At 51.2% G+C, this 13,307-nt stretch overlaps 1 protein-coding gene across 4 annotated transcripts in view; it reads left to right on the top strand.

Annotated features, from left to right (window-relative positions):
- The window catches only part of TMEM266 (transmembrane protein 266), a 119,792-nt gene that overhangs the window by 93,349 nt on the left and 13,136 nt on the right, over positions 1 to 13,307 (top strand). For all 4 annotated transcript variants that reach the window (XM_032417988.1, XM_032417985.1, XM_032417986.1 and 1 more), the window contains one exon: positions 9,989 to 10,178. In XM_032417988.1, coding sequence (XP_032273879.1) covers positions 9,989 to 10,178 — 190 coding nt within the window. The remainder of the gene's footprint in view (positions 1 to 9,988; positions 10,179 to 13,307) is intronic.

Raw genomic sequence — 13,307 nt, 5'->3', positions numbered from 1 at the left:
GCAGTGGGTGACTTGCCCGAGAGCTCACGGCTAGTTGAGGGCTTTTAGAGCCAGGAATAGACCCAGCTGTCCTAATGGAACACTGGTCTTTCCCAGCCCACCTTGCTTAGGGTCATTTTTCTACCCATGTCACTTCTTGGCTCTTGGTGGAGACATTGGCCAGATAAGGCGCCAGGGTATCTTTAAACCAGAGCCTGCGTGCAGCTCAGCTGTCTCAGTGGCATTTCCAAAGAGTCCCTTGCTGCTACCCACCTCCCCGCCACCCCCGACCCCCCTTCAGGTCATTTTGGTCCTCTTTGTCAAAAACTCTTGCTCTCTCTCTCCCTGCTGGAATTCTCAGTTTAATAAAGCAATCTCCACATCCAATTCATATGTGCTACCTAAAACACTGAAATTTACCAAAGTTCCCATGAAATGTGTAGAATCTCAGTTTAAATTGAACAGTCAATTTGCATTCATCCCGCTCTCTCCCTGAGATATATCTGTATAAATATTTCCCAAGATTTTATTCATCTTAGCTCTTTTTTAAATAAACTTTATTTTTTAGAACGGTTTCAGATATATAGAAGAGTGGTAAAGATGGTACAGAGTTCCCACATACCCCATACCCAATTTCCCCTGTTAACATCTCACATTAGTATCGTGTGTTTGTTACAATTAATGAATCAATATTGGTATGTTATTATTAAAGTCCATACATTTTTCCGATTTCCTTAGTTTTTAGCTAATGTCCTTGATCTGTTCCAGGATCCCATTCAGGACCCTGCATTACATATGGTTATCATGTCTCTTTAGGCTCCTCCTGGCTATAAAAGTTCCTCAGACTTCCTTTGTTTTTGATGACATTGACCGTTTGGAGTACCGGGCAGGTATTGCGTAGGATGCCCCGTGACTGGGATTTGTCTGATGTTTTTCTCATGATTAGACTGGAGTTATGGTTTTGGCGAGGAAGATCATCACATCACGCCACGCCACGCCATGCCACGCCACGCCACGTCACGTCACGTCACGTCACGTCACATCACATCACATCACATCACGTCACACCGAGGGTGCCCACCATCAACATGACTTCTCACCGCTGACGTTGACCTCACGTGGCTGAGGTAGCGTTTGTCAGATCTCTGCTCTGTAAAGTCACTCTGTTTTATTCATCTTAGCTTTTTTAGAAAGCTTAAATTGCTTGTTGCTGTGACCCTGTAGACTCCCGGGTGACACAGTTTGCTGGTTTCTTGCCTGAATATCTTGTACAGTTGATCTGCGCCCCGTGGTAGCTCCCTTCTTACCCCAGGCACACCCAACATGCCCCAGGACCGCTGTATATTATAAATGAAAGGGTCCTTAGAGGGCATCTGGCCCAATCCTAGATTCGGCAGATGGGGGTGCTCTGAGGCACAGAGAAGGGGAGAGGTGTGCCCAACATCACACAGCAATTAGGAGATGAGGATGGAAACAGGGGTCTCTTAGGGCTCACTGCAGTGCTTCCCCCCAGACCACACTGGCCTCTGGTCTTCGCAGGGAGACAGGATACAGTCTTTCCCTCATTTCCATCATCTCTTCTGACCCCTGGGCTCACCTCATCCTTAGCAGATTCCTCCTGGAAATCTGGGGCCAGCAGAGAAGGAGGATACTCTGTTGGGCATTCTTACCTTTCCGAAGCCCTGGCTGGCCTTCGGTGGTCTGCTTCCAGATTGCTCACTTCTGCGACAGAAGCGGATAGCCTCAGACCCTCTGCGGAAAGTTCCTCCCCATTCACTTGTGTTTTGCTCTCTGTCTGGATCCTGGCCAGATTTTCTTAGGCATTAATCTTGCTGGTACACAGATGGATTCCAGAGGTGGGGTGCTAGTTACTGTCCTTCAGAGAGATGGTGTGAGTTTTTTGTCTCTGTGTACTGGCTGCTTCAAAAATTAAAACTGTTTTAGATGCAGTGGTTAAGTCACTGCAATGATATATTCTTCCAACTCATCTTAAGAAACCACTTCTGAGGTTTTATGTACAGCTGTGTGCAGGATCTAGCTCCAATTTTGAAACATATTCTGAAGTCCCTGTAAGCTTTGCCTTTGGCCTAGAGTTAATAGGATCCAACTTGGCCCACTGTCAAAATGTATTTCTCTTCTCTGCTGGGTCCTGCGGGAAGGGTGGAAGGAAGTTAATTTCTCTTTCCTCAGTACCATTCACCCTGAGACCATTAGCAAAAACCCAGGTATCTAGGGTGACTTGAGGCCCAGCCTGCAAAGGAGGCCCATGGAGCTCTGTGACCCCTTAGCACAGCCTCAGGCCTTGGGCCAGCATCAGTCCCTGAATAAGGAGTCCTCCGTGGGGGCAGCCCAGAGGGGTGGAGGGAGTCCGCTTAGACAAGGAGCCAACAAGCGAGATTCTAACCTCCATTCCAACAATGACTAGTCTCCCCCTTAATCCCTGGACCTTGTTGGAAAAATGGAGGAAACAAGGCTTATGTCACGAGGATGCTGTAAGGATCAGACTAATTCAAGTAACATATATGAAGTCTGGTCTACTGGAGTCTTTCAGTAAATGTAAAAAAAAAGAAAGAGAAAGTAATACTAAATCACTCATATAATGGTGACCACTTAACAAATGGACTCCCATGTATTTTAGCTTCCTTTGACCTTATGATCAGAGCGGGTAGGCTAGGTCTTATTAACCCCTTTATAGATGGAAAGACAACAGCTGAGAGAGGCCGTTTCTTGCCAGGGTGGCAAAGTTTGTGGTGCAAGGGCTGGGGGTGGAACTCAGCGGCAGGGTCCGTTTGCCTATGCCAGAAACAGGGTGTCTGGACAAGTCACTGTCAGGAGTAACACAAGCTGCTACATGAAACAAATCCAGAGCTCACAGTGGCCTAACACAAGAAGAGTTTGTCACTCACATCACAGCCCAGAGCAGGTTGCCGTGGGCAGTGGGTGACGAGCCACCATTCCCCAGTCACTCTGGCCTCTAGGCGCCTCCCATTTCCTAGCTGCTGCCTCTAAGTCCTTGGGGCTTTCTCCCTTCAACAGGGGAGAAGTAGAGAATTGCGCAGTTAGCCAGGCTTCTGCCCCCGTTTCGTAAGTGGGACTCACTTACGCCGTCACGCTTGAGGCACCTGAGGCATGCCGAAGTGGTCTGTGTGCCCAAGAACATTCTCTGCCCCTTTGCCTAGTCCCACGGGCACAGTCACATTCAGTAATCCTCCCTGGGTGATGCAAGTCTCCCTGGCCCTTTTCTGGGAGAAACTGGATGATAATCTTGACCTCAAGCAACAGGCTTTCCCGGTGGCAGTCGGCAGTGTGGGGAGGGGCGGCGTCCTGCTCCTCCCCCTCCATCCATCCTACTTTCCTGTGCAGGGGGTCGAAGCCCACTTGTTAGGTGGTGGGAGGTGACCTGGGAGCCTTGCTCTGCACCCACAGCGCCCTGGTGCTCAGCACCCCTGAGAGAAGGCCGATGGCTGCACAAATTCTCACCTTTGAGGCTGGGCCGCCAGCCCCGAGAAGGGCCTCTGTGGCCATCAGGAGATGGGAAACCACAGAAAAGGGGTCCTACCCTGGTTCTGGGGCTGGTGCTTGATGCCGGCTCATTCCAGAGAGTCCCCTCTTTTCCTGCAGAGCCCACAAGTCCCCAGCTCAGCACAATCGCCTTTGTTACCTGGATTATTCAAGATCTCCACTGTGGGAACGGAAGTGTGTGTGTGTGTGTGTGTGTTTTTAAGCATGGGAAGTGATTTGTAAAACAGCCGATAGCTTTAATGACAAGCCTATTTAGCTGATAAAATTAGCCATCAGAGGAATAACTTATGTTATCCTTTTGCCATAATTTAAATTTATGGCCAACTACCAGTCATCTTCACAATGGATGGAAAGGGGCCAAGGTCGAATTCAGCCTCCCCCACTGCTAAATCATTAGTTTGCAACTGTCTCCTGATTTTTATTGTTACCAACAATGGCAAAACTAATGGAAATAAACATTGGATGCCATCCAAATAGCAGATAGGTTTAAAGGCAGGGCAGGCTGTGCAGACAGCACTAATAGGATGGAAGAAAATTACTGCTGTTGCATTAGGATGCCATTGAGCTTCTGGCCAGAATGTGCATTGATCAGGCCAAGGCCGTGTCAAGCGTACTCCACAAACCAGACCGTTAAAGGCAGAGATGGACTGGGTGTGCCGCCCCTGCCGCCCCAGGGGTCTGGCCCCACCTGAGCAGGCACTAAAAGCCCAGCCCCAATGGAAGGGGCCTGACTCACTCTGTAATGCATGCTGAGGACTTCCCTGTGGATCCTGGCCAATCTGCTCAGGTTATCTGATAGAAATACTTAGCTAATGATGGGCGTTAAGAAGGGCTGTGACTACACTTTCATTTTTCTTGAGTCTCGGGATGGTCTTTATTTCCCCAGGCCAGTGTGCCAACGGAAAATATGCTTCATTTTGTCCTCAAAGCCCCCATGTGCCTTCAGCCCTGGAGGCCCACGCAAGCCCTGGAGAGCCTGAGTGTTTCTTCTTACCTGTTTTCATCAGTTTGACTGCAGAGGGTCCAGGGGTGGGGTTTTGTATTTATCCTGTTTAGGATTCTGAGTTTCTTGAATTTGTGGATTGATGTTTTTCATTAGATTTGGAAAGTTCTTGGCCACGGTTTGTTGACTGATTGCTTCTGTCCTCATCCTTCCATCCTCCTTCTGGAGCTGTGGTTGCATGTTAGGCCCTTGGATCATGTCTCCCATCTTAGACCCTCTTCCGTTCACTCACTCTCCCCCCTCCCTTTTTTTTTTTCCTTTTCTGGCCATAAGTTTAGATGTTTTTCTATAGACATATCCTCAAGTTCAACAGTCTTGTCTTCTACTATGTCCAGTCTGCTGCTAAATCCATCCAGTGGAATACCCAATTTCAGACATTGCATGTTGAGTGAGGTTCTAGAAGTTCTATTGGATTCCTCTTATAGTTTCTGTTTCTCTGCTGAAATGCTACATCCATTCTGTTTATCTTTCCCCCACTTTAACATATTAATCACAGTTACTTTGAAGTTCTTACCTGCTAACTCAAATAGAACATAGGTCCGCTTCAGTGGGAATTCTAAGCAGCCTCTGAACTGCTTTATGTCTTGAAAATCTATCACCTTTTTTGCTTATTTGCATGACTAGTAATTCTTATTGTGTGCTACACACTGTTGATAATGTGTTTTAGAGATTCTGGATTATGTTATCTTTCTGTAAAGAGCCGGCCCTCTGGGAATGGGGCATTTCATCAAGGAGCAGGGGGTGGCCCTCAAGACAGGAGCTACCTGTCATTTGTACTTTACTCCCTCCCAGCGGGGGTCCAGAGCCAGCATGGAGCTTGTCCTAGACTCAGAGTTCAGCTGGTCCATTTGCCTTATTGAACACAGTAAAACTGAGGCCCAGAGAGGAAAAGAGACTCACCACAAGTCAGAGTGAGGGAGGGTGATGGGCCCAGAACTCAGGCTCCTGCCTCCTCCAGCCCTTGCTTCTTCCCCACCTGGGAACCTCCTGCTCTTTCCCGGCCCCTGGACCATCAAGCCCTCTGTATTCTGCTTGAGCTCAGTCTCTTCCATCTCACCCCTAAGGCTTCCCCTTGACACAAAGTCTGTGAAGCTAGAGGCCAGAGGCCTGGGTTACAGGCCTGGCTTTGCTTCTGATGCATCCTGTAGCCTTAGCTTTTCCCTACCCTGTCTGCCAGGACAGAGGCTCCTTCCCACCCTAGAGCCCCAGCTCACCCACTGACTAATGAGGTCCTGATAGCCCAGGACCCCCGACAGCCCTTCAGTCAGCTGGGGAAGCACACGTGGCCCTGTTCAGTATGGGGGAAGCAGCAGCCAGGCTCTGAGGGTCCCAGGGTCCTGCCAGCCCCCTGGAGCTGAGCTGGGCTGAGCTATCTGCAGTTCCCCTGTAAGGAATCCATCATTCCTCCTCAGGGCAAGGGCCGAGAGCATCCAGCCACCCACACCCTCTGCAGCTTGTGAACTTATATCCCTCTCCTTCACCCATTCCATTCATGCCCATGCCCACACTTTGACCTCCTAAATACCTCCCTTACCTCCTGTCTCCACTGTCCCCAGCCTCATCCAAATTCTGGTCATCAGGCCCGGGTTGCAGAAGTAGCATCCTGGCTGCCACTCCCGCCTCCACCCTGGCCCATCTCTGTCCAATCCTCCGCTCTGCTGCCAGCACCATCCTCCCAGAGTGCTCGTCTGAATCACCGCAACACCTCCTCCAATACTCTGCTCTTCTGCTCAAAAGATTTCAGTGGTTTCTTGTCGCTTTTTTTTAAAAGGCTGACATCCTTGTAACATCTTACCGGGGCTAATGGGCCCTGCCTGGTGTGGCCCCTGCTGATCTCCCCAGCCTCTCTCAACCCCAGCCCCCTGTCTTGCAGACACACCATGGTCAGCCCTTGAGACCGTCATGGGAGATTTACTGCAGTGCAGCAGACACTGCCCCCCTCGCTTGGGGCCACTGAGGACTCACTTCCAAGCTGGGAGAGGCATTTCCATTCTAAAACACGTAACAGTTTGAACATAGCCCTCACCATGCTTTACCTGAGTAAGTGAATGAATGCATGCCTGCCTACGAGAATTCCCATACACTTGGGGTTCATATCTCTAGCCTAAAATTTGTCTTAATGTATGTGTCCATGTCTGCACATGTGGGCTTGGGCTGGGCAAGCCCCGGCCTCTGGCTGTCTGGCCTGAATTCCAGTGGGACACTCACGGGTAGCTCTGGATCAATTTCAAGTTATCAATAATGCATCTGTTCAGAGTGGCCTAGGAGGCCATTAGATGGGCCTATTGGCCCTGATGAGCAGCCTTGGAGAAAGTGGGCTATGTATGCCCATGGGGAGTTCAGATCAGCCTGGGCAAGAGGAGCTCAGGAGGTTGCCTCATAGGCCCTATGTGACCTCTGAGAACTTGCTGCCAGAGGGGTAGCTTGAACTCTCTCCCCATGCACAGAAGGCCACCCTATAGTAAGCCAGCCTCACTTTCTCAGCCTCTGCAAACGATAGACCCATTTAAGTACTGGGTTGTTGAGGTCCAGAGTCTGAGCCTAGACCGAGAGCAGAGTCATGGCTCAGTGTATGATCGGGCTTGAGACTCAGTGTGTGAGCAGGTGTAGGGCTCACGGTGTAACTACGGTTGGGGCTCAGTATGTGACCATGGTCAGAGCTTAGTGTGTGAGCAGGGTCAGGGCTTACACTTTGTCTCAGCTTTGGGCTAGGATTGGGGCTCAGCCTGAAACCACAGAATTGAGCAAAGCTGAATAGTTTCATTCATTCATTTATTCAACAATATTTATTGAGGGCCTTCTCTATACCAGGCAGCAAAACAGACAAGATCCCTGCTCTGACAGAGACTATATTTTATTAAGGGGTGAAGGGTAGCAGTGGTGGGCTGGAGCTCTCACTCCGGAGAGCCAATTAAGGACACCTCTTCCCAGTTCTCCATGACACTGTGTTGGTAGTTTGAAATTGGCCATGGTGGAGTATTTGCACCACAGAGGTTAGCATAAACTACTCATCGGGGCTTTCTTTTTTTTTTTCTCTTTTAACCAGCATACTATCACTGCAGTGAGAGAGAGGGAAAACCAATAGGCAGTTCTTAAAATGGTGGAGTGACCACACATATTTATCTGATCTCCTTTCCCAAACTCCACTAAAATGATAATTTAAAAACCATGAACACATAAGAATTAAGAAAGTGTCTCTTTAAGGCCTGTCCATAACGTCAAAGAGGATAGAGATTTCAGTGGATCTGAGGAAAATGAACAGCAGATGAGAAAGGGGTAACCGATGTACCGGAGTGGAGAATTTATAACTAAAGTGCTTGCGGAGGATAGTGAGGGAAATGGGCTAATTCTCCCCTCAGAACCCCTGAGAGTTTGGGAGGAAGCGGGTGAATGGGAAGCTGACCAAAGGGAGAGGGATTGACTAAATGCCTGCACACACAATATTTGAGCCCCCTAGGCCCCCTCCCAATCCTGCACAGCCAGGAGACCACACCCGCCCCCACCCTGCAAGAATCATAGAGGTTTGTTCTCTGGAGAAACTGAACCAGAGGGCTCTGCAAGTGGGCCCTGGGTTAGGCAGGGCTGAAACCAAGGATTCATTGAAAATCCTTCCATGTAATGGTGGGACCCTCTACCCCATCCCCCTGCCCTGCTCCCACAGAGAGGCAGCCAGAGGCTGATGAGCTCTCTGAAAAACTGAGTGGTTTTTCACTGAGACAAAGTCTGTGGACACTGACATTGGGAGGTTGCCCCGATGTCAGTCTGCTGCCTGGTGTCCCTAATGTTAGTGAATGCTTTAATTGTGCATTTCACTGACGCCAAAAGAAAAGTAATAAAATATTAAAATAGATTTTAAAATATCAGAAGGTGATAAGTACAATGCAGAGAATTCAAACAGGCTGGTGTGACAAAATACCTGGGTGGCTGCCTTGGGTGGGGGGTCAGGTCTGAGATAGGCAGGGTCAGACCATGCACCTGCTTTGTAAGTCAAGGGTAAAGAGTTGGGTTTTCTCCCAGTGGACCTCAGTTGTCACAAGCGGGGGGTGACATGATCTGATCTAGGTTTGTGAGAATCCCTGTGATTCCTATTGGGGGATAGATTTAGTAAAAGGCTGTAGAAGTTGGAGTTGCCAAGGTGGTGGAGGTGGAGGGGGTAGACAGGCTTGGGATAGCACTTGGAGGTGGAGCTGGACTTGGGGACAGATTGGATGGTGGGGGAGGGAAAGCAAGGAAGCAAAGGAGGTGATTACATTTTTGGCTCCAGCTAAGATGAGATGGAACCACCTGAGGAGCAAGTTTTTAGATACAGTGAAGAGTCCTATTCTGACCAGGTCGTTTTTGTGATTCCTGTAAGCCAATTCCGTGTTGCTGTCAGGGAGGAGTTGGAGATGTGAAGCTAACTTTACAGGGAGGGGTCAGGGCTGGACACTGAGCATCAAGGGGAAGTAGGTAATCTAGGTAGGGATCCCAGGCACTGGGCCTCCCTGGGACCACGCCCGCCCCCCCTTCAGGCCTTTGGGGGTTTGCCGGCAGGTTGTGCACAGCGATGCAATGTGTGCTTGGGGCACTAGGTGGCAGTGAAAGCTCTCCTTACCTGAGCCCACAGCCAGGCCCTTCAAGGTCAGACCCAAACTTTGTCTTGGCCCAGATGGCCCAGAAAGGTCCGAGTGTAAACAGCTATTTCAGCCACGAACCCAAGAGGCATCTGGGAACCTCTTTAAAGAGCTTTTCCCAACAACAACAAAATTAACCAAAATCAAAATGTGTGCAGCGTTTTACAAAGCCCTTATTTAGCACTCAAGTCCTCAAAGAGATCCAGGGGGCTGAGAACCCCTATAATACAGATAAGGGAACTGAGTCCACACGGCCAGAAAGCTACAGAGCGGGGGCTAGAGCCCAGTCCTTTCTGAACACCTCCTAGAAGAGGGGTGTGGGTGTTGCTGGAAGACAAATGGACGGTGGACAGACAGCCCAGCGAGCACATGATGCCAGGATGGGCTCCCAAGGCTGGTTAGGCTGGTCCTGGATGTTCCCGGGCATGCGGTCTTCCACTCAGCATCAGTATAAGACACCTGAATAAGGCTTTCACTTTGACAAGCACCACCTGGGTCGCACATTTAGGCAAGGAACTAGATAAACAAGATTCAAACCCGGGTTTTTCGACCCCCCCCCTTCAGTACCCTTCCCACAGACCACAGCTGTGTTTCCTCTCACGGCCATCTTGTCTTCCCAATGCGGCCAGACTACAGTATTCTAGAAATGAGACACAGGAATACACCTTATTGCTTGGAAAAGGCTCCAGAAAAGTCCAAGGCTCTGGCGATGGGTGTCGTTGGAGATTTGTAAGGACCTCCCCACCCACACCCTGCGGACGCTCAGCGCACGCCTCCCGCCCCCACCCCGGGTCCCAGGGCTCAGGCTCGGCCCGGCCACACCCCGCCCGCCCCCGCGCCCCGACCGCCCACGGCCCCTCTCCTCTTGCAGTTTGAGATCCGGCAGCTGCGGGCGCACCTGGCGCAGCAGGACCTGGACCTGGCTGCGGAGCGCGAGGCGGCGCTGCAGGCCCCTCACGTGCTCAGCCAGCCGCGCAGCCGCTACAAGGTGGTGGAGGCCGGCACGTGGGCCGAGGAGACGGCCACCGAGAGCGTCGTGGAGGAGCTGCAGCCCTCGCCAGGTGAGCCCGCCCGCCGCCCCCGCCGCCCCCGCCCGGGGCTCTGCGTCCAGCTGCCCGCCTGCGGGCGCGTGTCCCGGCGGGCCTGGGGCGGGCCGGGGCTCAGATCGGGGGACCCCCACGACGACCTTTGTGAGCCCGGGAGCAAGCGTTTAGCCAAGATACCTTGACCCAAACTGGAAATGAGCCTAGTGACTTGTACCCATTTCATGCCTGTGGGCCGCCGGCGTGCTTTGCCTGCGTTATCTCCCTGGCCCTCAGCGCAATAGGAAGTATGACTTTCCTATTTTGTGGATGAAATAAAAGTCGTACAAAGGCGCATCACTACTAAATGGCAGAGCTAGGCTTCAAGCCAGAGACCTGAGATTCTTACTGCCCAGCCCGTAAGGGCCCAGATAGTAAGTCCAGGCCTAGGGCCAGTACAGCCCAGAACCGAAGTCTGGGCGCTGGTAGCAAATTGATGGACAGGTGATGTTAGTGGAGATGGGAGCATGGGGCATGACCCGGGGCAGAGTGCTGTATAGAAGGCCAGCGGTGTCACCTTGGACAGGGGACTTAACCCTCTGAGCCTTGGTTTTGCTAGCTAACAAATGGGAACAATGCAGAGCCTTTCTCACAGGGTTGTTGGGAGGCTCGGGGAAGTGGGTACAAGTGGCCTCCGGAGCTGCAGAACAGTCCCACAGATGTCAGGGGGTATTGTTTTGTCATGGGGTGAAAATACCCTCACCTATGTCAGGTTTGGGCCTTCGCAGGATTTCGGGAGGCTGTGTTCTAATGGGCTCAGGCGAGGGATCTACCTCAGCACAGGGGTGATCTGCGCCCACCTTAGGGCCCCAAGGGGTCCTGGGAGCTCCCAACACAGACCCCCTCCCCGCCAGGTGCCTTTCCTGTTCATGTCTGAGTCCTCCCTGTCCTAACTTGCACCTGAAAATGTCATTGCTAAAATGATGGGTAAGGGGTTATTTCACTTTACCAAGAAATTCTTTTAAATATTGACCTCCCCTAATAATTCAGAGTAATTCATCTTCACGCTTTTTACCTAAAGGTAAGGGAATGAAAGTTTATCAAATCCCTCCAAGGGAAGTTTTTATAGTTGGACCTGGTTTAATCCTCACACCTCCTTTGTCTCCTGTGGAGCCGGAAACTCAGACCCAAAGAGGTCAAGAGAATTTCACAGGGTCACACACTGGAAATGGTGGTGCTGGGCTTGGAACCCAGGCTGTGGGACCCTAAACCCCAGCTTGATCGAGGGCCCCTTCACCTTGCCGTGCCATGTTCCCCTTGCCAGGACAGCCAGGCAGGGCTGGGCGGTTGGGAGGTGGGAGGCCAGAGCCCCGGACTCTGCTACTCCCCAGCTCTATGACTTGAGGCTTAGTGTTCCCTTCTATAAAGGGAAACTCCAGCTCTGTCTGCCTCTTAGGAAATACGAGGAGCTGATGGAGTGAGAAAGCTCTGGAGTAAGGCACTGTGAACAGCTTTTGTGGAGTGGGGTGATTGCACTTATGATCTTCTGAGAGACCTACAGATCTCAGAACTGTAGAATTTGGGGGCTAGGAGAGACTTCTCTGAGTCCAACTGATGTGCTAATCCCATCTAAAACTCTTGCTGGCCTCAGCTTACCTTCCTTTAACAGTAGGTGCTCCCAGCCTCCCAGAGAAGCTCACACCAACCCAACTTCAAATGGCTCTGCCTATTAGAAAGTAATTCTTCAGGGGCGCCTGGGTGGCTCAGTCAGTTAAGCATCTGCCTTTGGCTCAGGGTCCTGGGATTGAGCCCCACAGCCGGCAGGCTCCCTGCTCAGCGGGGAGTCTGCTTCTCCCTCTCCCTCTGTCCCTCCCCGCCATTCATGCACGCACTCTCACTCACTCTCTCATAAATAAAATCTTTAAAAAAAAAATGTAATTCTTCAGACTGATCTGAGGTCTGCCCCCGGGGTACCTGCCTCTCCCACTTGGCTGCAGTTTTTATGCATTGGTGAAAGGCATCCTTTCATTTTTTTTATTGAGGTATATTTGACATACAATGTTATACTGAGGCATCCTTTTGGAGATTGGCCTCTAAGTGTTTTCTCCTCCGGGGACTGTCACTGCGTTTCCACACCAGTCCTCGGGGGAGGAGCTCTCCAGGTTCTTGCTGTATTGTCCCTCCTTGAACATTCCAATGTTTTGGTTCCTCTTGGAGTGACATCCAGAACAAAACGCAGTTCTTGGGGAACTGCAAGACAAGGGTGGAGTGCTAAGGGGCCACCCCTGCTTTTTTGTTCTGAATCTAAGACCCCTTAGATGTGGCTAGAAGGCTCCTGAGCCTTCTAGTGGCTGCCTGGCCTGAGCTCACAGCTGACCCAGGGCCACTGTTCCCCACATGGGCCCCCGCAGCCCATCCCTAGGCAGTGGCTTTTTGCCCCCTGCCCTCCCTCCCCCAACCATGCAGCACTTTACATCTATCTGCGTTGGGCTGTAGCTTGGATTCCTCCCCAATTTAAAACCTTGGCTGGTGGCTGCTAGGGCTGCCGCAGCAAGCCAGGGGCTTAAACGTCAGTTTACGGTCGCATAGCTCTGGAGGGTAGAAGTCTGAGATCAAGGTCTTGGCAGGGTTGGCTCTTCCTGAGGGCTGTGAGGGCCTCTCTACTAGCTTCTGGTGGTTTGCTCATCATGCTTGGCGTTCCTTGGCGCCCTCTCCACCTGGCATTCTCCCTGTGTGTCTGTGTTCACATTTCCTTGTTTATAAAGACTCCAGGCATCCTGGGCTAGGGGCCCACCCCACTCCAGTATGACCTCACCTTAACCAGTGACTTCTACAACCTCACTGCCACATGAGATTCCATTCTGAGGTACTGGGGGTTAGGACAACGGATACGTTTGGGGGACACACAGTGATTCCCCCTCTAACAGGTGGCATATAGACGCTGATGCTCTCGCTTCCGCAGCCTCCCTCCTCCCACTCTTTTCACCTTCCCTCAGGCAGGCGAAACATCTAGTTCTGTGAGTGTTTTGTGCAGCTGTAGGTCTTGGAGCTTTTCCACGTGCTGTGCATTGGCAGGCCAGGCCTGCCTGCCATACTTCTCTTCCTCCTTGAAACCCATCTCTGAGTGAGCTCCCAGCCACCACTCTCTCCTCTCTAGACCTGACTGGA

The sequence above is a fragment of the Phoca vitulina genome, unplaced genomic scaffold (genome assembly GCF_004348235.1).
Source record: "Phoca vitulina isolate PV1807 unplaced genomic scaffold, GSC_HSeal_1.0 scaffold20, whole genome shotgun sequence".
Taxonomy (NCBI): domain Eukaryota; kingdom Metazoa; phylum Chordata; class Mammalia; order Carnivora; family Phocidae; genus Phoca; species Phoca vitulina.
The sequence above is the reverse complement of the archived record's forward strand: the minus strand, read 5'-3'. Positions and strand labels throughout refer to the sequence as shown.